Source organism: Bufo bufo, chromosome 7 (genome assembly GCF_905171765.1).
Source record: "Bufo bufo chromosome 7, aBufBuf1.1, whole genome shotgun sequence".
NCBI classification, from domain to species: Eukaryota; Metazoa; Chordata; class Amphibia; order Anura; family Bufonidae; genus Bufo; species Bufo bufo.
In genome coordinates, this window is record NC_053395.1 from 206,546,588 (window position 1) to 206,573,249 (window position 26,662).

Sequence of the window (26,662 nt, forward strand, 5' to 3'; positions counted from 1 at the left end):
TCCAAATCTCCTGCACAGAGTTAGAGATAAAAAGTATTGTCCTGGCTGTCTGCAGCCACCACTAGAGGGAGCTTACAGCATACTGAATATACATTGAGCTCAATAATCAAATCGTGTGCGGTAAGAACCTAAGGCCCCCCCTAGTGGTAGCTGCAGGCAGCTCTAGGCCTATTCTGCTGATTTGGAGCATTGTAACAGCTGTGACTGCTATAAAGATATAATGTGCAATTATTAAGCATATGTAGATAATAAACGTGTTAGACATTCACTGTAAAGAGAACCCTGGTATACATTCATCATTATAAGGCCTCATGCACACAGCCGTTACGGCGGCTCAGATGCGGACCCATTCACTTCAATGGGGCCGCAAAAGATGCGGACAGCACTCCGTGTGTTGTCCGCATCCGTTGCTCCGTTCCGTGGCCCCACTAAAAAAATATAACATGTCCTATTCTTGGCCGCACTTTCCGGACAAGAATAGGCATTTATATTGAAGGCTGTCCGTGCCGTTCCGCAAATTTCGGATTGCGCACAGACGGCATCCGTGTTTTGCGGATCCGCGATTTGCGGACCGCAAAAAAACACACCACGGTCGTGTGCATGCGGCCTAAGGCTGTAGTTCTCCAGTTCTTGGAAAACTGCAACTCTCATCATGCCCTAACAGCCTTCAGTGCATGATGGGTGATGTAGTTTGGCAGCAGCTGAAGAGCCACTAGTTGAAGACCATTAGTCTATAATAATATAGTTTGCATTAATTAATTCCTTACAATTTTCGAGATCTCTGCTAGCAGTCACTGAATGTATACGTTAAGTGCATTCAGTACCTCCCAAAAGTGATATCTCAAATCGTGGGACATTTGAGGCCAGTCCCATGATATCTAGAACACCCTAAAGTTACATAGAAAAGCCCTTTTTTTGCAGATAGCCCTGTCTTTTTGTTGCTCTTTTTAATGATAATCCTGAAAAAAAAAAGGTACGGTTGGGAGGTATGGCACCGTGTCGTCAGAGCTAGGGCTACCAACAACCTCTGTGTCCACAGCAGATGATCAGGATACGTTTTTGGTTACTGAATTTAAACAGGTATATTTCCATTCACTGACTGCAAGCTTCCATGTTCAGATAATTTTTTCTGACAAGTAAAAATCCAATCCAAATCCAACCAGTGATTATCTTGCTGCCGACAAAAGCTCCACCTTTGCCTGTATCAGTCCTACACATGAGCCACAACCAGCCTGATCTCCAGGAAGACCCTGATATATACAATATCTATATAATATATGTACATTTGCATAATTGCTAAATAGTAATACGTTTGTTCTGGCGTCTAAAATAATTCTATACAAAAAAAAATCTATACAAACGTACAGAGCTGCGGAAGTCCCATAAATAAATCCTATGTACACGTCCAAGGTATGGATGGGGCTCATGTTGGTAACAGCCATATGGCTGACAATAAGCCCAGCAGGTAGGTGGCGCTGTGGCCAGAATGTCTCTGAGAGTGACTCAGCGGGGACGTAGTTGCAAAAACGGCATCTGTATCGTTCCTGGGTACAGCCATGTTGCAGATATTCCCTTCACAACATGAAGTGCAGACCTGGAGGAACAAGAGAATAAAGGCAAGTTAACGACTCACTATTAGGGAATAGCACAAATAACCATTGCCTCATATATGACTGCCAGGGGTGTAGCTATAGGGAGTGCAGAGGGAGCAGGCAATCCAGGCTCTGGTGCCTGAAGGGGTCCAAAAGGTCCAACACAATTTTGCCGCCTTCATCTAAATAAGTTACAAAATCTGCACTAAATCATTTTTATTGTATCTGTATAGCTGTCAGAGCATTGTGTTTGTTTTTTTAATAAATAGCTCCCAATCCTCTGCCTAGACATTCAACTGAAACCTACCTGCCTGCAGCCACCACTAGAGGGCTCTCACTACATACATTATACTCAGTAATAATGCTATGCAGTAAGCTCCCTCTAGTGGTGGCTGCAGGCAGCACAAATGTTATGTTTGTAATCTATGTCTATACAGTGTGTCCACTATAAAGATATATTAAGAAAAATAATCAGAAGAGAATGTTGGGCCTATAAATGTCATGATAATAAAAAAAAGTGGAGATTCACGTTAAGTATAAGAAGGTGACAATTTTTTTTACCGGGCTGGCTGCGGCTGCACAGTCCTGCTAAAGTGTATTGAGTGATGCAGGTGGCAGTGGTTTCTGGCAATGTTCCTGGTCAAGGTTGACTAGTCTTCAGGTCTTCTAACCTAAGAAAACTATTGGTATTCCAGCTGTATGTGGGTGTAATATCATACCTTGCGCCCATGAGGACCGGACTCTCTGCACCCCGTGTTCAGGCACTGCTCCAGTGATGCACAGCTCTTAGTCACTGACACACTTTCCTCTGATGCGTCCATTATGTGCTGAGAGTAACAATATCTGGTATCTGGTAAACATAGACATCGTGTTAGCATGATACATCTGCACAATTATATACCAGCCACGCTATATCCTCAACATTGTCAGAAAAATCCACCGATCCACGCAGGTTGGAATAACATGGCGGCTTTCTTTGAGAAACAGCGCCACTGTTGGCTGTGTGAGGTATTGCAGCTCAGCCTTGTTCAGGCACAGAGCTTAGACAGGTGTGGTGCTGTTTCTCTAAGGCCCCTTTCACACGGGCGAGTATTCTGCGCGGATGCGATGCGTGAGGTGAACGCATTGCACCCGCACTGAATACCTACCCATACATTTCTATGGGGCTGTTCAGATGAGCGGTGAATTTCACGCATCACTTATGCGTTGCGTGAAAATCGCAGCATGCTCTATATTCTGCGTTTTTCACGCATTGCAGGCCCCATAGAAGTGAATGGGCTTGCGTGAAAATTGCAAGCATCCGCAAGCAAGTGCGGATGCGGTGCGATTTTCACGCATGGTTGCTAGGAGACGATCGGGATGGAGACCCGATCATTATTATTTTCCCTTATAACATGGTTATAAGGGAAAATAATAGCATTCTGAATACAGAATGCAAAGTAAAATAGGGCTGGAGGGGTTAAAAAAAAATAAAATAAAAATTTAACTCACCTTAGTCCACTTGATCGCGCAGCCCGGCATCTCCTTCTGTCTCCTTTGTTGAATAGGACCTGTGGTGAGCATTAAGTACAGTTACAGGACCTTTGATGACGTCACTCCGGTCATCACATGGTACGTCACATGATCTTTTACCATGGTAAAAGATCATGTGATGACCGGAGTGACGTCATCAAAGGTCCTGTTCCTGTAATTAATGCTCACCACAGGTCCTGTTCAACAAAGGAGATGCCGGGCCGCGATCAAATGGACTAAGGTGAGTTAAATTTTTATTTATTTTTTTTAACCCCTCCAGCGCTGTTTTACTTTGCATTCTGTATTCAGAATGCTATTATTTTCCCTTATAACCATGTTATAAGGGAAAATAATACAATCTACAGAACACCGATCCCAAGCCCGAACTTCTGTGAAGAAGTTCGGGTACCAAACATGCGCGATTTTTCTCACGCGCGTGCAAAACGCCTTACAATGTTTTGCACTCGTGCGGAAAAATCGCGGGTGTTCCCGCAACGCACCCGCACATTTTCCCGCAACGCCCGTGTGAAACCAGCCTAAGTAAGCCACCATGTTTTTCTCATCTCATACAATCGTTTTAAGGTCCCATGCACACGATCGTTGGATGTTTTGGGGTCCACAAATTGCAGAGCCACAAAACACGGATACCGGCTGTGTGCATTCTGCATTTTAAAGAACGGCCAGCTTCTAATAGAATAGTCCTATCCTTGTCCGTAATGCGGAATGGCCAGGCTGGCATACGGACATGGAATGCACACAGAGCCATTTCCGTTTTTTATGCGGCCCCATTGAAATGAATGGTTCCGCATACGGGCGGCAAAAAAAAAAAACGGATACGGAAATAAAATAAGCTTGTGTGCATGAACCCTAACAAGGTTTTATGTAGAATAAGCTTCACTGTTGTATAATCCAGACAAAGGAGATTAGAAAGTTGCAGAATGTTTCATTATACAATGATTATATGAATTCATCCTGTTAATCTAGGAATATTGGCTATCGTAAGGGTGAGTTCACATCATCGATGTATATTTCGGTTATTCCACTTTGTTAGAGAAGCGGAAATAACAGAAGTGCTGGATACGGCACATAACTGAGTCAAACGGAGCTGAACAATCTCCATTCAGGATCCATTTTTGTACCGGTCAAAAAAGTCCTGCATGTATCTGGATGCATGGAATCTGTGATGGAGACTCCAACGCAGGTGTGAACATGCCCTAAAGCTTTAGATGCAGATTTTACAATTCACTGTGAAGTTTGAAAATATGCAAATGAGACTTTAGGAGCAACTAGGGCGTCGGCGTTACACCTAGAGGTTCTGCTGTGCCCCCTGCACTTTGATTGACAGGGCCAGTCAGGCATGATCACATTTTCACTGCCTGACCCTGTCAATCAAAGTGCAGAGTTGTAGAGAGAGCAGAACCTCTAGGTGTAACGCCAACGCCCTAGTTGCTCCTAAAGTCTCATTTGCATATTTCAAAACTAAATTTTTATCAGCAATGGGGACACATATGAACATGGGACCAACACAGATGCCTTCAGCTGCCAAGAGCACATGCAACAGGTCAGCCAGTGTCATAGGTACAAAACTGCTGACAGATGCCCTTTAAGAGGGCAAACGGGTTAGATTTAAGCTTAGGGCCCCAGTAACGCAGCCACCATGCAGTCTATGATCCATCAGTGACATTCCAAATATGAGCATGCAATCCCTGATTAAATATCTTCTAGATTTATATTTTTGTTACAATTTGCATATTTCATTAAATAGTATTTATACTTAAAAGCGTCCATGTTTGGGGCTCGTTCACCCTCTGCTCCTGTCTGTCTGATTCTAATCTCCTGTCAAATTCACTTAAAATGAAGCAAGTGAGCATTATGATAAGCTACAAGTTTAATCCGCCCCCGGAACACTATTGTGCGCTGATTAATTACTGTGTGCGGTTTTCAGATGCATTTTATCCTGTGGAGAAAACACATTCTTTGCGGATGTTGATGTTTGGTAAATAGAAAAAAGACACTTTCCTCCTAGAAATAAAGAAAACTTTGTGGGCATGCTGAAACGCTGTACCCTCGCTAGTCGCAAATGCCAGGTGAGGTGCCGAGTGATACGCAGCAGGTAACTTATAAATCATGAGAGCTGTCAGGAATCCCGGGACGCAAACATGGTTTCAGCACACAATGACTCTCTCAGGGGAAAAAGATAAAGGGGTTGTCTGCAAAAGAGCTGCACGTGTTACAAATTTAAAAAAAAAGTGACTTCTTTAGTCCTCCACCGATGCAGCTCAGATGCTTCCGTGGTCCCCCACCGGTTTTGGATTATAAGCTCCCCAAAATGAGATGATGTACCGGCTCGTGACCAGTCAGTGACTTTGTCATCACTGGCCAATGATGGCACAGGTGCAGCACAAGAACATTGAAGTTGTCTTTATTCCTGTTTCAGAATATCCTCGTATCATGTCTCCATTCAAATTAACCACCTGGTATCTGACGGAAGATTTAAAGGGGGGTTTAGGGCATCTAAAGGTAGACTAATCTAGGCTGAGTATAAGAGTGGTTAGGCTTGTTCTTTTATTTTCTTTTGAAATATTCGGTTAGGGCTGAAACTGGGGAAGATGGGAGGGGGGTGATACTTGGTAGGGAGGGTTAGAAGGTGGGTGTTGGAGGGTGGGAGAGGGTATATCTTTAATATTGTTGAAATAACAATTGTATCCAGAACGTAAATATGTTTGATTTATGCTCATTGAATGACTTGTTGAGATTGTCAAATATTGATGTAAAATTGACATGATTGTTGGTATGTCAATGATGGTATATACATGGATGACTCAATATAAAAACCAATAAAGAATTGTGAAAAAAAAAAAGGAACATTGAAGTGGGGATCACTGGAAGCAAAGAGTGGCGGGGGATCAATGAAACATCTGCTGGCCCCAAAGAGGTAAAAAGTGGAGATTTTTTTATTTTATAACATTTATGTCTTTTTTTTTCTTTTTATCAAGAACTTTCAGATTGACCAGTGCAAACCTATTCAAATAGGAGCATCTATAAAATACCCCAATGGGTCACTTTTAGGTCACCAAAATACAGGTGAAACCCGAAAAATTTGAATATAGAAGTTTCATGGTCTACTTCTATGGTAGGTATGCCGCTGGATACAGTCAGTTCTCTGATGGTAACCGAGTTTGTGGGTTTGTGAATTTTCTAGTCTTCTGACCCCAAAAAATTTAGAGATGAGCGTATACAGTGGCGGAAATAATTATTTGACCCCTCACTGATTTTGTAAGTTTGTCCAATGACAAAGAAATGAAAAGTCTCAGAACATTATCATTTCAATGGTAGGTTTATTGTAACAGTGGCAGATAGCACATCAAAAGGAAAATCGAAAAAATAACTTTAAATAAAAGATAGCAACTGATTTGCATTTCATTGAGTGAAATAAGTATTTGAACCCCTACCAACCATTAAGAGTTCTGGCTCCCACAGAGTGGTTAGACACTTCTACTCAATTAGTCACCCTCATTAAGGACACCTGTCTTAACTAGTCACCTGTATAAAAGACACCTGTCCACAGAATCAATCAATCAAGCAGACTCCAAACTCTCCAACATGGGAAAGACCAAAGAGCTGTCCAAGGATGTCAGAGACAAAATTGTAGACCTGCACAAGGCTGGAATGGGCTACAAAACCATTAGCAAGAAGCTGGGAGAGAAGGTGACAACTGTTGGTGCGATTGTTCGAAAATGGAAGGAGCACAAAATGACCATCAATCGACCTCGCTCTGGGGCTCCACGCAAGATCTCACCTCGTGGGGTGTCAATGGTTCTGAGAAAGGTGAAAAAGCATCCTAGAACTACACGGGAGGAGTTAGTTAATGACCTCAAATTAGCAGGGACCACAGTCACCAAGAAAACCATTGGAAACACATTACACCGCAATGGATTAAAATCCTGCAGGGCTCGCAAGGTCCCCCTGCTCAGGAAGGCACATGTGCAGGCCCGTCTGAAGTTTGCCAATGAACACCTGAATGATTCAGAGAGTGACTGGGAGAAGGTGCTGTGGTCTGATGAGACCAAAATAGAGCTCTTTGGCATTAACTCAACTCGCTGTGTTTGGAGGAAGAAAAATGCTGCCTATGACCCCCAAAACACCGTCCCCACCGTCAAGCATGGGGGTGGAAACATTTTGCTTTGGGGGTGTTTTTCTGCTAAGGGCACAGGACAACTTATTCGCATAAACGGGAAAATGGACGGAGCCATGTATCGTGAAATCCTGAGCGACAACCTCCTTCCCTCTGCCAGGAAACTGAAAATGGGTCGTGGATGGGTGTTCCAGCACGACAATGACCCAAAACATACAGCAAAGGCAACAAAGGAGTGGCTCAAGAAGAAGCACATTAAGGTCATGGAGTGGCCTAGTCAGTCTCCGGACCTTAATCCAATCGAAAACCTATGGAGGGAGCTCAAGCTCAGAGTTGCACAGAGACAGCCTCGAAACCTTAGGGATTTAGAGATGATCTGCAAAGAGGAGTGGACCAACATTCCTCCTAAAATGTGCGCAAACTTGGTCATCAATTACAAGAAACGTTTGACCTCTGTGCTTGCAAACAAGGGTTTTTCCACCAAGTATTAAGTCTTTTTTTGTTAGAGGGTTCAAATACTTATTTCACTCAATGAAATGCAAATCAGTTGCTATCTTTTATTTAAAGTTATTTTTTCGATTTTCCTTTTGATGTGCTATCTGCCACTGTTACAATAAACCTACCATTGAAATGATACTGTTCTGAGACTTTTCATTTCTTTGTCATTGGACAAACTTACAAAATCAGTGAGGGGTCAAATAATTATTTCCGCCACTGTAAATCAAATTTTGTTCATCCATCTGCCTGCTTGAGCAGTGAGGGGCAGAGCCCTGTTACTCAATAGACTTTCCCCTTCCTGTTGATTAACAAGGCCGGACATCTCGCCTGGCCATGTCAACCTCTCGCCTGCACCACCACCCCAAGTAGCGGCACAAGTGCAGAGGCTCTGCATCTGCCGCTACCTGTGCATGCGCTGGTACAATCAGCAGGGAGGGGGAAGTCCTGTGATCCCCTCGCTGCTCAATCAGGCTGATTGATGAACGAATTTAATGTCTATGCATTGATTTACCTATCTCTAGTCGGTCTTCATAAAAGTCTTTTATGGAAAAACCCCCTTGCAATTATGAAAATGTTCTTAAAGGAAAATTATAAAGCACAAGTCGGAAGCTGTAAAGACTTATGTCATCAATGTAGACAAGTTCATTACGTTTAGGTCAAGGCAGGAGATTTCCATCTACTAATGGCTTCCGTAAATCAAGAATTTCCATGATAAGATCGCCAGGAATCTAAATCCTTACAATTACCTGCCGGCCATATATAAGCAGCAGAGCATCGAAAGGAAAAGTTATTGTTTCCATGCTGTGACAGGCCACACATCTCCCCACTGAAGAACCTTCCCACCATCCCACAGAGCACAGTAGAAGTTGGATAAATCAGAGAGCGAAGGTCACCCCGGGGCGAGCAGTAATATCTGATCTTGAACTTTCTCCGAAATACCAGAAATGCTGACTGTTATTTGGGTTTATTTTTTGCAGCGTACAGGCTCTTAGACCTTACATTTTGCCCCAAGCCAGTAAAACTCCATTAATATCCAGTGTCCTGACACGCCCAGCTGTAAATATGTGCACGCAAAGCTGACAGATGTCCTGTAAGGATGGTAACAAATACTGAATGCCTTGTGAGACGTATGTCGTAATACATACAGGGGCCACAGAGGGCCCCAATACAAAATCTTACTCACCACCTACTATGTGACATCCATAATGCTAGTGCATAGCTGCCAGCGGTCCTGAATTTGCCGGGATTTCCAATCCTGACAAATTTTTACTTTTTTTTTTCCGTTTTGTTTAGTCTTCATGGATCTTTTACTTTTGGATCGGCACTGCTGAATGGCGTCTAGTAAAAGTATGCCCTAGCCGACATCCATATGAGGGGCTCCCTCCCTTGTACAGTCCTGCAGCCGTGTTGTTTTTTTATCGCAGCACTGAAAGGGTTAACCAGTAAAATGATGATGAAAATGTATGTCTTGATGCGGCAAGTGACAGTGACCCACGACGTGCATTTTTACTATGGGGCAGGAAGTAAAAGGGGTTGACAACACAGGCCTAATTAATAAACTAAAGCTAGACAAGACTGTGTTCAAAATAAAAATAAATAAAAAAAACTCCTTTCAAAGCGCCCTCTATTCAAGTGCCACAGCTCCTGATGGTCCCAGTCAGTTTGGAAGTCATGGGGACCCTTTCACTGTCACAAGAACGCTGCAGCCAATCGATGGCCTCAGTGGTCACGTGCAAGGACGGCACATCACAACTTTTTTAAAGTAAAACTCTAACGTATCCTTTCCATGCCTCCTTAATGGATTTCAAGCCTCCCTTCCCTGTGAATGTGAAGGTCCCGAAAAAGCAACTGTGCTAAGAATCAATCTCTGAGGCACAGAAGAACAGACTTTTTATGGAAGGTTGAGGACCATTAAAAAGGAACAGTGCGTGGACTAGTCAGTGAAAGTTAATGCACACATATGGCTGTAGACTTCACTGCACGAGGTTTGGGTTGTATTGTTTCTGGCACTCTTCCACACTACTGAGACGGACTCTCCATACATTCTAAGACTGCACCCTGCAGTTAGTCATTGCAGAAAAATATTAAGAGAAATTGCATGTCGCGTCAGCGGTCAAATGCAAGGATGGCACATCACAACTCCTTTAATGTAAAACTCCAACATTTTCTTTCTTTCTGCCGCCCTCTTAATGGATTTCAAGGCTCCCATGCCTGTAAGTGTGAAACTGTCAGAAAACCAACTGCACCAAGAACCAACCTGTGAGCGACAGAAGCACCGACTTTTTACAGACGGTTGAGGACCATTAAAAAGAGACAGTGCGTGGACTAGTCAGTGAAAGGTAATGCACACATACGGCTGTAGGCTTCACTGCACGAGGTTTGGGTTATATTGCTTCAGATGCCGTTCCACAGTACTGAGATGGACCGGCCATCTGTTCTAGGACTGCACCCCACAATTGGGCAGCGCAGAAAAAATATTAAGAGAAATTGCATGCCTTTGTTCAGTTGGGAAGATTGCATATATTTATAGAAAGAGACTTATGGAGGACTATCATAGTCCAACTGCAGGGATCTCCATCGATCATGAGAACAGGGGTCCCCGAGCCTCCAGTGTGAGGGGGGCAGTGGTGCACTTTCTCGACTACCTCTCCATTCACTGCTATGGGACTGCTTAGTACAGCAATCAACTATCTGTGGCAATCGCGTAGAAGGTAATGGAGCGGCGCTGTTTCCTGTGGTTATGTGATTATTGTTGTTGAGGGATAACCCCTTTAAGCCATCACTTTTCATATTTGAGGGGAGAAGTCACAAAACTGCCCTGAACACATGTGACCAATGGAGGCAGCCGAGTACATATACAGCCATCTCTTCATTTCGTCTCCACCCCAATCTGCTGAAAGAGGGTCAAGAGACTCCCATCCTGCTAATAACTGTAATTCCCATTGACAGGAGCTGTTTTCTGTAAAAACGTGGATCCCAAGAAGAATCCTCATTAAGGATTCCAGGCTATTTCCTCGGTGAAGAGTGCTGTGTAAAGAAAGCTGGAGGCAGGCGGCAGACTCTACGCTATTAATGGAGTTTTCTTGGCTTCTGTCCGAGGGAATAAATCATTCAGTCGAGTGTTTGTGCGCAGTCTGCATGGTGGACCACCGCGGGGTGAGACGTCTTGAATGAGGCTGTAACTGTATAAAAAGTGCCAGTCTCAGTTCATCCGCTCTACCCCCTCGGGTAAATCCCATGTAATCCAAGAAATGTATTATCTGATCGGAGACACTAAGTGCATATCAGAATATTAGGTTGCACAGATGATCGTCTGATTAGACTCAGACTCCCATAGATTGACTATCGCCATAGCTATGAAGCTACTTTAATTAGTCTGAAAAAAACGTATATGAGGAATATATGATTTTTTTTGGTTATGTACGTCAATGATGCGACATATGCAAACATTGGGATCAGTTCTAAGTATAAAACTGGGGTGCACAAGAACCTGCTACCAGTAGTTGAGGCCCTCCATTCTGGACAGAAACACAGCAGATTGCCTGCCTGTGCGCTCAACTGTGTCTCTGTGTAGCCACGGACAAGAGCTCAGACCACTGAGACCGACTAAGGAGAGATAGTACCCCCCAAATACATGCCTCTTAGGCATAGGCCAACTACACCCATAACACTTGCCATGAGGCCCAATCAGGCGCGAGAACATTGTACTCTTTTTGGGGTAATAACAATATGGCGGCTTTGTGCTATAATGTGTGTTTTCTGATATAAGGAGCTAGTATAGATAGATTTAATTATTGCTTCTTATACTGTTGTTTTAATTTTCGTACACTGAATAGTGGGGGCCCCATACTTATTTTGCTAATGGGCCCTATGAATTATAGTTACATGTCTGCTCTTAGGGCCTGATCACACGAAGGTTTATGCCGCCAGATTTTCGGCACGGACTCCGGCAGTTTAAAGGGAACCTGTCACCGTGATTTTGTGTATAGAGCTGAGGACATGGGTTGCTAGATGGCCGCTAGCACATCCGCAATACCCAGTCCCCATAGCTCTGTGTGCTTTTATTGTGTAAAAAAACCCGATTTGATACATATGCAAATTAACCTGAGATGAGTCCTGTCCCTGACTCATCTCACATACAGGACTCATCTCAGGTTCATTTGCATATGTATAAAATAATTTTTTTATACACAATAAAAGCACACAGAGCTATGGGGACTGGGTATTGCGGATGTGCTAGCGGCCATCTAGCAACCCATGTCCTCAGCTCTATACACAAAATCCCGGTGACAGGTTCCCTTTAAAGCCAAGACCACACCAAGAGACATTGTTTGAAGCTTCGATGGGTTTCCACTCGCAGTTTAGCGCCACGCTCAGATCCCCCAACAATTACAGCGCTAAAAACGCTGCGTGAACTGGCCCTTAGGGGTTATGCAGACAGCGGGTTTTAAACGGAATTTAGGAGCGGACAGCCGTGCCAAAAACCAGCCGGCGTCCGCGTCCTTTCTGCCTCCCAGCTCTAAAGGATAGCGGAGCGGTGGCTTAAAGTCGCCGCTGAGCCAAGAAGGGACATTTTTTTGACGCGGTTTTAAGCCGCTGCTCTGTGATCCTCAATGCTGCCTCCCATTGAGATGTATGGGAGGCAGAGAGGATGCGGCCTCTGGCTGTTTTTTGGCAAAATTTTTACGCGACTGTCCGTGCCGAAATTCCGCTTAAAAAGCCACTGTGTGAACATCCCCTAAGACTTCTATAGGGCCCTATTGTACCTGCATATGTCTCCGATTTCATATGGATGCTATATATTATGGAGGTATTCTGCACTGGAAGTATCAAAGCAGCACTATATGAAACACCAGGTAGCGGTACACAGAGTTTGAGGACTTTCATGTGCTGCCATATCGGCTCCAGGGACACAGCTTTATTCATACACCATAAGAATATTCCATTATATACCATTAGGGAAGTTGCATTACTGGTATTGTGCGTCCTGGACCTAGGAGATCACCGACTGTACGGCGCAGTATTGCTGGGTGCTTTTTCCTTTAACCCTCAGTTAATTATGTATTAATAGGATCAAGTTAAGAAATTCCCCAACTTTCTATTCATCCGAAAATTAAAACTGACACAAACTTCAAAATGTTCTAAATAACAGATTAACATTCTTGAAAGAAAATTCTTACAATTAACTGGGTTCACAAAGTCGGGGCGGGAGGAGGGGGGGCAGATTTAAAGTGACACGCAGGCCAAGTTCTAAAGCGTAACGCTGCACAAGTGTAACCAATGTGCTTTCATCACAGGGGCAAAAATTCATTGTGTGACAGTCATTACAGGATTAGAGAATATGATTTCATGCATGATAGCACTCACCTCTTGGGCAGTAGACATCTGGGGCCCAGCGATTGCACTCGTAATTATCTCTTGCCTTTTCGCAGGTGAAACATTTAAATCCCCCGGGGTATGGCGTTGCTATAAAAACAGTACACCCAACTGTTAGGAAACACGTCTGTGTCACAAAAGGTGCTCATTAAAGCAGCATCTTCCCTACGTTCTTATTACAGGAATGTAACCTAATTTTGCCGCTTGTCCACCATATTTAACAATCCGTCCAGACAACCATTTTTTTGCATTTTAGATTCAAGACACAAACTTGTAGCAATAGTGAACCTATACTTGCTTAGATAGCAATTCCGTAAGTCCCTATTAAGGAACAGGATAAAAGACCAGGGCAGTGTCAAGTCCCTTCTATTGCTGATCCTTTCGTCTAACCTGTTGCATGCTGTAGTTTTATATTGTACTCTATGGTCTAAGCTACACAGCCGCAAATCTACTCATTGCAAGTATATATTGTTGAACACTCCATACTGTTCATTATGTGAGAGATGGGGCTGATTGCCACAGTTCCATCATCTAAAATCCCTAGCGATCAGGGTAAGTTCTCTGCAGCTATACATTTCTGTAACAGCGGCCACTGCTGGAGAAATGTAGTATTACATATTGCCCTATGAAATAAATGTGTAACTAATAAGACATGACTGTGTGAGTCCTCCAGGGGTTGCTTTTTCTTAGTGTCTCTACACTCTGGCTAATAGAAGGGGGTTGCTGAGAGGCGGATTCACCTCATATGCTCTAACAGGCCATGTTTATCAGCTTTGGCAGCATTAGAAAACCCTTTCAAGAGGCCATAGATGTTAATAAAATGATTGCATAATATTAAATTTACATTTTTTTTTCACATTTTGTGTAATGTATCAGATCAACTGAGCCGTCCAGTGTGTGCACTACTCAAATACCAGGATACAGTGTGCAAGAGGCTATACGTATAAAACTTACTTCAGAATCCTTCAAATTAATAGTGTGGGGGGGGGGGGGGTGGGTACAGAGCTCTGCACTCCATGCCCTCGCTGTGCATTAGGTCTAGTTCACACGAACGTGTGTGATCCGTGGCCGTATTGCAGCCCGCAAATTGCGGGCCGCAATACACGGCCACAGTTCCGTGTGCATTCCGCATCACGGATGCCAACCCATTGACTTCAATGGGTCCGCAAATCCGGAACGGGACCCCTCGGAAGCACTACAGAGTGCTTCCGTGGGGTTGCGTCCCGTACTTCCGTTCCGCAAAAAGATAGAACATGTCCTATCTTTTTGCGGAACGGGCGGATCGCGGACCCATTAAAGTAAATGGGTCCGCGATCCGATGCGGCTGACCTACGGCCGGCGATTGTGCATTGCGGCCGACAATTTGCGGGCCGCAGCACGGGCACGGGTCACACACCTTACACTTGTATCCAGTCCAATGAGCTGAAAGCAGTCTGGACTCAAAGCTGAAACATTTCGGCCTCTTTCACACGAGCGTGATGGATTAGGTCCGGATGCGTTCAGGGTGCGTTCAATGAAACTCGCACCATTTTGCAAGCAAGTTCAGTCAGTTTTAGCTGCAATTGCGTTCAGTTGTTGAGTTTTTTTCCGTGAGGGTAAAATGCGTTTTGATGCATTTTTCACGCGCGTGATAAAAAACTGAAGGTTTACAAACAACATCTCTTAGCAACCATCAGTGAAAAACGCATTGCATCCGCACTGGCTATGGGGCCAGGGCTGCGTGAAAAACGCAGAATATAGAACATGCTGCGTTTTTCACGCAACGCAGAACTGATTGAAATGAATGGGTCAGGATTCAGTGCGGGTGCTATGCGTTCACGTCACGCTTTGCACCCGCGCGAAAAAACTCGCTCGTGTGAAAGGGGCCTTCCCCCATTCTGATACACTGTAGCAAAATATCAGGAGAAGGAGAGATTTGTGCTGCAGAGGTGTTTAGTTCCCATTGTCTAGACTGGATACAACTGTAGAAAACTCTCAGCTTTCACTGTTTGCTGTCTGTTGCTAAGGAGCAAGTGAGGAGCAACATACAGAATATTAAAGGGGTTGTCCGGGTTCAGAGCTGAACCCGGACATACCCATATTTTCACCCAGGCAGCCCCCCTGATGTTAGCATCGAAGCATCTCATGCTCCGATGCGTTACCTTGTCCTGCGCTAGATCGCGCAGGGCACGGGCTCTTTTGTTTACAATAACACACTGCCGGGCGGAGGCTTCTGCCTGGCAGTGTGTTCGGTGACGTCACCGGCTCTGATGGGCGTTCTTTAGCGCTGCCCTAGCCGTTTTACTGGCTTGGGCAGTGCTAAAGCCCGCCCATCAGTGTCGGTGACGTCACCGGTAGTGTTGAGCGAACTTGTGTTTTAAGTTCGGCATCTAAAGTTCGGGTTATTGAAGAATCGCGATATGGATTCTAAATTCCGTTATGGTCCGTGGTAGCGGAATCCATAACACGATTCTTTAATAACTCGAACTTTAGACGCCGAACTTAAAACACAGGTTCGCTCAACACTAGTCACCGGGCTTCCTGGCAGCCCCATGCAGAGCCCGGTTCGTCACCAGAACTCCTGAAAATGCCTTTGCTCCCATGCTCAAGTCAGGGGGGCTGCCTGGGTGAAAATGGAGGGATGTCCGGGTTCAGAGCTTTAATGGAAATCTCAGATACATTGTTACCAGACATTCCAATGTTGTGTAAATAAAGTGTATTTGGAAACAATATATAATTATTATTATTATTATTATTATTATTACAGCTTTTTTATAGACTGCTTTATTTCAGATCTCCGCAGACTGTTTAACTAGCAGCAATTTAATTTGACAGCACTAGACTAAAACCATCTGAAATCCCCAGGAGTTGTCACCCAGCTTTTCCTGGCTACTACCAATAGAGGTAACCATACACATTAGATAGCTGCTGGCTGTCTGCTATTCCTCTCAACCTCCCCTATACACATACATGCTTGACTTTTATTTCTAGCAGCAGCTTATCCCCCTTATAAATCCAATGTGCCTCATCCGTCTTCCCCCATCATCTGCTGTCTGGAGAAAGTAGGAACACCCACGTACATATTAGATGGTCGGCTGGTCCCACCAAAATCAGCGGACACAGCCAACGTTTATTTAATGTGTATGACCACCTTGATGTGAACCTGTCATTAGGTGTGGGGCCACCTTAAAGGGAACCTAGCAAGTCTATGCAGCTGGGGTTTAGTTTCCTAAAGATGTGCCTGTCACAACTGGTCAATTAGGCATTATGTAGTAAGTCTACTTTCACACTCGCGTTTTGGCTTTCCGTTTGTGAGATCCGTTCAGGGCTCTCACAAGCGGTCCAAAACGGATCAGTTTGCATTCTGAATGGAAAAGCATCCGCTCAGAATGCATCAGTTCAGTCTCCATTCCGCTCTGGAGACGGACACCATAACGCTGCTTGGAGCGTTTTGGTGTCCGTCTGATGAAACTGAGCCAAACGGATCTGTCCCGGCACAGAATGTAAGTCAATGGGGACGGATCCGTTTTTTATGACACAATCTGGCACAATAGAAAACGGATCCGTCCTCCATTGACTTTCAATGGTGTTCAAGACGGATCCGTCTTGGCTATGTTAAAGATAATACAAACGGATCCGTTCTGAACGAATGCAGACGGTTGTATTATTTGAACGGACCTGCCCATGAAAGTAGCCTAAAAGAAGCCATCGTTTACCTGTGTGCATGCCCAGTGAAGCGCGGTATTCTGTCTCCAGCTTCCTCTGTGCAATGCGCATGCGCCCCCAAGCCGCCAGACTCGTGCCCTGGACTCATCTCTGGGTAGTAAATGCTGGGGAGACAGAGGTGTCTTTAGAAAGCTAAACTCAAGCTGCTTAAGGACATGCTGGTGGTTTAGTGGCCCTTAACCTAGAGGCAGGATCCCTTTAAGAGCTCATGCACACAAACATGCATGGGAACCGATGCGATGCGCAAGATTCAGTTCGCACCGCAAAAAAATAGAACATGCTTCTGCTCCGTATCTTGCTGACCCATTCAAGTAAATGGGTCCGTATCCGTTATACAGCGCGCACGGGGCCGGCGCCTGTATATTGCAGACCCACAATACGGGCACAGCCGGACATGTTCGTGTGCATGAGCCCTAAGTCTGCACATGCAGCAGGAGGTATGGATTACTGCATAACTTTGCATGGGAAAGCTGCTTGACAATGCGGTGGGACCTGTAATCTTTGCTTTAATGGTTGCCAGGTGGAAATGTTAACACAAATGAGGACGACTCAGGGTATCATTCCCCTTGGGGAATTGCACCCCTTAAAGGAAACCTCCACAGACAATTCCCTGCTAAGTGTTATTACGTATATGTGTCATCAGTCTCAGGCCTTACTTGATGGATAGAGGAAGATGATATCTTGCACTGTGAAGTCTCGGGAGTGAACCGTTTGCAGCCAGTCAGCTATGTGACTAAAGAGCAGGAACCAGGCCACCGCCGGCCACGTTTCCATCGCAGAACAAGGACCAATTCATGCAGCCATTAGTGCAGTCTTCCTAATACCTGAGGAGATAAGCATTATCAATACATTAACTGTACAGAATCAAGTTCTGCACTGTTACAATACTGTATAAGCAGCTGACCTACCTGTTGGTGGTTTCCATGATATTTAAAATGATTAGCATTGGCTCCATAGTCAGCAAATGTACAGTACAGACCAAAAGTTTGGACACACCTTCTCATTCAAAGAGTTTTCTTTATTTTCATGACTATGAAGGCATCAAAACTATGAATTAACACATGTGGAATTATATACATAACAAACAAGTGTGAAACAACTGAAAATATGTCATATTCTAGGTTCTTCAAAGTAGCCACCTTTTGCTTTGATTACTGCTTTGCACACTCTTGGCATTCTCTTGATGAGCTTCAAGAGGTAGTCCCCTGAAATGGTCTTCCAACAGTCTTGAAGGAGTTCCCAGAGATGCTTAGCACTTGTTGGCCCTTTTGCCTTCACTCTGCGGTCCAGCTCACCCCAAACCATCTCGATTGGGTTCAGGTCCGGTGACTGTGGATGCCAGGTCATCTGGCGCAGCACCCCATCACTCTCCTTCATGGTCAAATAGCACTTACTTTCAAAGTTTTCCCAATTTTTTTAGCTGACTGACTGACCTTCATTTCTTTAAGTAATGATGGCCACTAGTTTTTCTTTACTTAGCTGCTTTTTTCTTGCCATAATACAAATTCTAACAGTCTATTCAGTAGGACTATCAGCTGTGTATCCACCTGACTTCTCCTCAATGCCACTGATGGTCCCAACCCCATTTATAAGGCAAGAAATCCCACTTATTAAACCTGACAGGGCACACCTGTGAAGTGAAAACCATTTCAGGGGACTACCTCTTGAAGCTCATCAAGAGAATGCCAAGAGTGTGCAAAGCAGTAATCAAAGCAAAAGGTGGCTACTTTGAAGAACCTAGAATATGACATATTTGCAGTTGTTTCACACTTGTTTGTTATGTATATAATTCCACATGTGTTAATTCATAGTTTTGATGCCTTCAGTGTGAATCTACAATTTTCATAGTCATGAAAATAAAGAAAACTCTTTGAATGAGAAGGTGTGTCCAAACTTTTGGTCTGTACTGTACAATGTAACTTATGGTCATTACTACTACTACTGTGATCACTAATTTTTCATTTTTGTTTTACTCTCTGTAGAGGAAAATCCTGCTGCTACATGGACACTGCCAACAAGCAGGCTTCCTTCTGACTTAGGACAATATAGCACATGAATAGTGGATGCTCATTAACACGTGATAGGAATCTATGATTCTTGAATTGTGTAGTCATGTATTAATAAGTAAAAAATTAGGGGAGGCACCGACTTTACTAAATAGAGTGACACAAATAAGAATTACACACGGCCAATTAACCTGCTTGCTGATGGGTTTTATGTGGCAACATGAACAGCACTGACCTAATTTTAGTGTTCAGGATGCAAATCTGCCGGGTCTATTTTACTTTGATCGAGAATGGGGACCGATGAGAGTCACAATATGTTGGCGCCATATATGTAACGAGTGATAATTATCTGTGTACGTTCAGCCCATCAATTCAGCCAGCAGCCATCGACCAAGGCTTGAAATAGCGCCGCTTATCAGTTCCCTAATCATCTGTGAAATCCATTAAATTCATTCACGCTGTTTGCCAGGATAAGCACATGAACATGTGTAATAAAAATAACATGTAATCTCGGAGCCGCAGCCACCCGGGCTATTTTATTTGGCTCGGGTTCACGGGATGTTTTTCCAAATTTAATCCACAGAAAAAAGTCCTGACAAAACACAAAAATGCCTTCCTGCTGTTTATTTGTATAGAGGCCGATGTTCTGCTGACCGAAGTCCCTTTGTCACCTCCATGACATCAATGTGGTATCTCTTAAAGGGACAATGTATAGAGGATCTAGAGGCTTCTTAAAGGGTTTTCAGCTTTGAAAAATTTTTCAGCAGCCCACTCCCTCAAACGTGTGCAGAAAAGCATCCATACCTGCTCCACGCCACTAGGTTCCAGCACCCTTGGTTCACCACTCTCTCTTCCCTGCTTGCCGGCTTCTGGAGTGGACAGGGCAACCAATGACTGGCTGCAACGGTGACGTGTCCCCCAAGTGCCATGTGACCAATTGATGTGCCACTTGAAGGACATATCACTGCTGCAGCCAGTCATTGGCTGCAGCAGCACTCATGACCCCCATCCACTCTGGAAGATGACCAGCAGGGTGCCGGAGAGAGGAGCAATGAAGGAGCAGATACCAAGTGGTGGATAGCAGGTAAGTATGCTTCCATCCGCAGGTCCGGGGGGGAGAGTGGGAGCTGCCGAAAAGTGTACAACCCCTTTAATAGACAATTATTTGACCCCCCCCCCCTCACCAAGATGACTATAGACCCTTTATGGCCATGTGCCCTCCAGTACTGACTAAATGACCACAGTGGAGGTCTTAATAGCAGCCATATTGGTTGACTGACCACATGTAACTTACCAATCCAATGAAGAAAATCCCAAGAACCATGCAGAATGATCTAGTAAAACTGCCGTTATTAGTGCAGATGCTTCACGTCTTCAGTCCCCTGGATGGTACATTTTTCACTTTCCGGCCCAATTCTGAATGTCCATCCATATCCTGGAACACAAATGTGAATTATGTCAGGTATAACTGAGCAGATATCATCAGCTTCAAGTATTCGGAGTCATACACAACTTGGCCGTGGTCACAATTCTAGATGGAGTATCGCCCTGACTTTCCAGTTCCTAAATATGAAATATGACCGGGCCATCACCATTGCAATATATTATGTTCAAGAATCTGTATGCCATCTGTAATTTCCCCAAAACAGTCATAATAGGGTTAATGCTGAACACATTTTTAATGAGAGAAGATTGTGATTTGAAGACTTAATTTTGAAGACTTACATTTGTCATGGATTCAGAGACAATGTATTTTACATAGTAGTGAATATGATTTTTAACAGTCCCATTCACACTACACAAAAAATATAAAAACTCTGATACTAAGGGTATTAGTGGAAAAAAAAAGGTACCGCAATGGGGTTTACCACAGGCGCACTTCCAGAACTTTACCTAGAACTGTGCCTTTAAGAGCAAATCATATATTTATTTATTTTATTTATTTATGCACTTATATAGCGCTACTATATTCCGCAGCGCTTTACATACATTAGCCTCACTCTGTCCCCAGTCGGGCTCACAATCTAAGGTCCCTACCAGTATGTCTTTGGAGTGTGGGAGGAAACCGGAGAGCCCGGAGGAAACCCACGTAAATACAGGGCGAACATACAAGTACAGACCAAAAGTTTGGACACACCTTCTCATTCAAAGAGTTTTCTTTATTTTCATGACTATGAAAATTGTAGATTGACACTGAAGGCATCAAAACTATGAATTAACACATGTGGAATTATATACATAACAAACAAGTGTGAAACAACTGAAAATATGTCATATTCTAGGTTCTTCAAAGTAGCCACCTTTTGCTTTGATTACTGCTTTGCACACTCTTGGCATTCTCTTGATGAGCTTTAAGAGGTAGTCCCCTGAAATGGTTTTCACTTCACAGGTGTGCCCTGTCAGGTTTAATAAGTGGGATTTCTTGCCTTATAAATGGGGTTGGGACCATCAGTGGCGTTGAGGAGAAGTCAGGTGGATACATAGCTGATAGTCCTACTGAATAGACTGTTAGAATTGGTATTATGGCAAGAAAAAAGCAGCTAAGTAAAGAAAAACGAGTGGCCATCATTACTTTAAGAAATTAAGGTCAGTCAGTCAGCCGAAAAATTGGGAAAACTTTGAAAGTAAGGGCTATTTGACCATGAAGGAGAGTGATGGGGTGCTGCGCCAGATGACCTGGCCTCCACAGTCACCAGACCTGAACCCAATCGAGATGGTTTGGGGTGAGTTGGACCGCAGAGTGAAGGCAAAAGGGCCAACAAGTGCTAAGCATCTCTGGGAACTCCTTCAAGACTGTTGGAAGACCATTTCAGGGGACTACCTCTTGAAGCTCATCAAGAGAATGCCAAGAGTGTGCAAAGCAGTAATCAAAGCAAAAGGTGGCTACTTTGAAGAACCTAGAATATGACATATATTCAGTTGTTTCACACTTGTTTGTTATGTATATAATTCCACATGTGTTAATTCATAGTTCTGATGCCTTAATAGTCATGAAAATAAAGAAAACTCTTTGAATGGGAAGGTGTGTCCAAACTTTTGGTCTGTACTGTACATATATGCAGAACATGTCATACAGTTTACGGCAGCGTTTGGGCCGATCGTGGTCATCAATGTGTCTGTCCATATTTGTTCCTAGTTGAATTGCGCAGTAGTTGTATGCAGTAGATCTCCACTTGTAAATTGCAACCTCAAAATTTGATTCCGGCGCCTTAAAGTCATGCAATCTTGCAATGCAGCCCCTGCACCAACAATGTTTTTGCACCCCTGCACTGCAGATTACAAAGTTTTTATTGCATAAAACATCCCTGAGATCAAACTCCCTGTTAATTTTCACCTAATAAATCTGCAAGTTTTACTCACAAGCAAAGACCTCATTATGGGATTAGGTTTTTTAAATGACGACCTGTCGCCCAAATACTTCTCTGCAGACAGATCCGTGTCTCCAAGAGCTTTTCTGCAGGTAAAACCAAGGACAAGATCTGATAAGGTGTTTTTTTTCTATTCTTTGATTTCTACAAAAAAAATTCAATATTTCCACACTTGTTGGTGGAAGCCCCTTTAAATTAGGATGTTGTTTATTTGTCACCCCCAATACAAAAAGAGTCACAATTTAAGGGCTCATGCACACGGAACTCATTTTCTTTCTGTTTTTTTACAGGTCCGTATGCGGAACCATTCACTTCAATGGGTCCACAAAAAAAACGGAAATGACGTGTGCATTCCGTTTCCATATGTCCGCAATATTGAACATGTAATATTCTTGTCCTTTTTTTGAGGACAGGCATAGGCATTGTTACAATGGATCTGCAAAAAAAACGGATGCCATACGGATGTCACATGGGTGTCATCCGTTTTTTTTTTTGTGGACCGTAAAATACATACGGTCGTGTGCATGAGCCCTAAAAAATACATAAAAATGTATACCTTGTGACTAGTCACCACTTCTTTGAAGAAGTGACTCTGGAATGAATTATTAGGCACATAATGTGTTCCTTTAAATCTACTTACTTATTTCACTCACTGACATATTCGGCAGCGCTTTACAGACATCATCATCACGCTGTCCCCAGTGGGGCTCACACTCTTAGCTCCTTATCAGTATGTCTGTGGAGTGTGGGAGGAAACCAACAGAAACACGAGGAGAACATACAAACTCCATGCATTTATTGTCCTTGGCCAGGTTTGAACCTAGGACCCGACCACTGCATGGCACCAGTGTTAACCACTGAGCCACTGACCCTTTAATTACTAAATAAAGGGGGGCATGCACATACTGCGGATGACCATAACCCTGCCCCGATACAAACATTCACCTGACCTGCCCTAGAGACATTAACCCATAGTTCAGCTCCTGGTCATGTCTATATCAAGTATATTCCTGCTAATTTATCATAGGATTATAATTTTTTTGTTCATTCCTGGATTAACAGGATTTAAAAATGGATTTCATCTAGCATTAGTGAGATGCGGTAGGTTTATTGGGACAGATATAGACATGTATATAACTTATTTTGTTAGCTTGCACTTTACTAACACAATTTTCACGTTAAAGGGGTAGTGCCATCATTATATGTTATTTTAATATAATTCAGCATGAAAAACAAGTTACTTTCTGTTACAAAAATACTCTAGTTGTGAGATATTCTCTTTATTTCAATATAACGGCACCCCTTGGTGCTTAACCTGTATAGTACTGTGAACGTCCACCTACTGAGGTGGTCACACATGCTCAGTTCCATCATTTAGCTGCCACCAGTCGTATCTACTGTTAGATGTTGTGACTGGTGGCCGGGACCATGGGAGTTCGTATAGGCCAGGCATGCTTTAACCTGCGGCCCTCCAGCTGTTGTAAAACTACAACTCCCACAATGCCCTTCTGTAGGCTTTTTGGGCATGCTGGGAGTTGTAGTTTTGCAACAGCTGGAGGGCCGCAGGTTGAGCATGCCTGGTATAGGCCAACGCAAGCACGGCAACTGCTGCTGGATTGCAGGATGGTCGTAACTCCTGGAAACGAGCAGTGTATAATTTGATGGAAAAATGAATCCAGCCAGCAAAGGAGGCAATATGGACAATCCCAGTACATTAGTAAGTGCCTTGTATTAACTTTCTCTACATAATAAATGCTATTTGCTGAAGTGAGACAACCCCTTTAACACATTACGGATACACCATAATCACTTTAGTCGTGGTGCCGCCCTTCTGCATGAACCAATATAACGTATTTTTGAAGAAGACATTAAAATAAATACCTAGAAGAAAAAAAATGGTAGATTATCATTAAGGGGTAAGATAATTTGTGGAGGTTTACTGCAGCTAATCCCCCCTCCCGGCAAATATTTCAGCACCGCCACGGCGTGACCTCCTCCTCATCATGTCTGTCCTGTCACCCCCGATGCTATAACTTTAGTAACTTCACAACTGCTCTGTAAACGTGTCCACCTCCTGAACCAAAAAGTGGTCTCGTGGAGAACAGCCGGGGGGTTACGGACAGTCTTCTCAAGTTTCAAATCTCATCAAAGGATATTTAAATAATTTAAGAACAGCAGCTGCAAGGACAGGGGACCGAAGATTTCTGCAAGATAATGAGACCACATGACACCCCAGGGGAGGTGAAAGGTCGAAGTAAAAAATATTTTGGGCATTTACCACGCAGAGGAGGAGAAAACTTTAGGAGACGGTTTTAATGAATTTCTATAGATACTACCCAGCTCACATCCATAAGTGTAATATGATATGGAAAGGTGAAACCTCAAGTTACTTCATTAACTGACTTTTTAATGTACTATTGATGATTTTTTTTAAATGTTTTTATTTTATTTGTTTATTTCTTTTTTACTACATTACGTCACATCAACTAATCATTTACTGTATTTTTCTTTTGTTTAGATTTTTTGCTTTTTTTTTTTTTTGCTCTGGTTTCATTTACTGGTTTTATTTATTGGTTGATGAGAGGCTTGACAGTCTTCTGCTCCCAAACACATCAGATGGCCAGCTAATCCCAGGGAACGGAGGCAAATAGAGGTAACTACCTGCCCACGTTTTGGATTTTGGTGCGGGGAAAAAAAACACAGCGTAATAAAGTACAAGCAAGGTGAATGAGATTATAAAATTTTTCCCTCCTTGCGGAAATCGACCTGCCGCGCACATCTTGAAATCTTCAGCATGGCATTTGTTTCTGCGGATTTTTAATGCAGGTTTTAACCTTTGCAATGCAAAGAGTGAGATTTGGGGAAAATCCACAAGTAACGCATGCAAATTTAGGTGCGGATTTGATGTGAAAACGTTGAGAAATTTTTAAAACCTGCACCCCTGTGAGTGTAGCCTAAAAGTCTGAAGGATCTCTGTGGCAGCCCTGTTATGCTGCTGATGGAAAGGGAATGTGTGCAAGCCCCTTGCAGGACCACCGATCCTCTGGTGAACAGGTATTGGTCCTATTTCACCCCAAAATATGCTTGTCCTTCTTGTGTTACTTAAAGGGAATCTCTAATCACTTACCAGTAGGTAAAAGGGTCGGCCGCTGTAGATCTTGTCTGCAGAGTCTGATGATATCTTTTGTCTCTCAATATTTGCCTGCAATCTTTATAATAGGCAAATTACCGCCTAGATGCAATGAGGGCGGTGCTGTTGCACCCAAAGGCTCCACCCCCACCACTGTGACAGACAGGCCAGGCAGTGAAAACATATTCACTCCGGGCCTTGAAGTGTCACAGAAGCGCGTTTGGCCCATGCGCTGTAAAGAAGAATGATAAGAAAATTGTGGAGCTGCTCATCTCGGTGTGTCAGAAAAACGAAGGATCGTTGTGTAAGACAGATTCTTAATTGGCAGTAATAACGCATTTTTGGGCTGGACAGGCCCATTCATCAGTTTCAAACCAACGTTAACATCTGCCCAGCGGTCTCCATCCCTTTACTGCGCATGTGCCAAACACACTCCCACGAGATTTCAGGGAGTTTTCACTGCCTGCCAGTCTATTACAGTTGTGGGGGCGTGGCATAGGAAACAGGAAGTTGAGAATCTGGGTGCAACAAGAAACGTCACCGCCCTCATTGCACCTAGGGGGTAATTTGCATTGTATAAAAAGCCTTTATTCTACAGATTACAGGCACATATGGTGATAGCAGAGATATCATTAGACTCTGCAGACAAGAACCTATCTACAGAGTCCAATCGTTTAACCTACTGCTAAGTGATGACAGATGCCCTTTAAGCATGTGACGTTGAAATCACAATTCTGGGGTGGCTTATCGTTGGCAGAAACAATATAATTGGACCTTTGCCTCTCCTTATGGCCCCCTCACCTAAGCATTTTCCAGGTCCTAGAAACCAAAACAAAAATCTAATGTTGTAATTCTTTTTTTTCTGCAACCTAAACAAAAAAAAACATAATTATCTAAAACATCAACAGGATAAAAATGTATTATAACTCTCAGTACTGAAATGTTCTCAGCATATGTGAAGATTTCCTCACAGATTGAAGTTATTTCCCTACACACCATATACATCCAGTAACCAAGAAACCAAATAAACTCACAGTGACCTTACACTGAAAAATATTATTCTACCGTTTTTGAAAATACTAAACTTCTGTTTATTTAGCTGATGACAGTGTTTTGCCAGGAAAAGTACACATCAGGTGTATTTTCCCTTCTGTTCTAGAGGAAATCCATCAATTCTTAGCCCAGAGGAAAAAAAATATCTTGAGTTGTCCATGGGACAGACAAATGACTGTAGACTGTTGGAGCCAGTTATATTTTTACATGGGCACGGTTAAAGTGTATAGGGTCTTGCAATGAGAACTTAGACATCAAAAGACAGTGGAGCTTTCAAGCATACTTAC

General features: G+C 43.4%; 1 protein-coding gene across 3 annotated transcripts in view; it reads right to left on the reverse strand.

Annotated features, from left to right (window-relative positions):
• Nucleotides 1-548: 548 nt before the first annotated feature.
• LYPD6 (LY6/PLAUR domain containing 6) overlaps nucleotides 549-26,662 on the reverse strand; it is a 47,587-nt gene continuing 21,473 nt past the window's right edge. For all 3 annotated transcript variants that reach the window (XM_040441374.1, XM_040441375.1, XM_040441376.1), the window contains exons 2-6: nucleotides 20,119-20,259; nucleotides 17,475-17,642; nucleotides 13,105-13,203; nucleotides 2,312-2,442; nucleotides 549-1,594 (exon numbers count right to left, since the gene is read on the reverse strand). In XM_040441374.1, the coding sequence (XP_040297308.1) occupies nucleotides 1,424-1,594; nucleotides 2,312-2,442; nucleotides 13,105-13,203; nucleotides 17,475-17,592 (519 nt within the window). In that variant the 5' untranslated portion in view covers nucleotides 17,593-17,642; nucleotides 20,119-20,259 and the 3' untranslated portion in view covers nucleotides 549-1,423. The remainder of the gene's footprint in view (nucleotides 1,595-2,311; nucleotides 2,443-13,104; nucleotides 13,204-17,474; nucleotides 17,643-20,118; nucleotides 20,260-26,662) is intronic.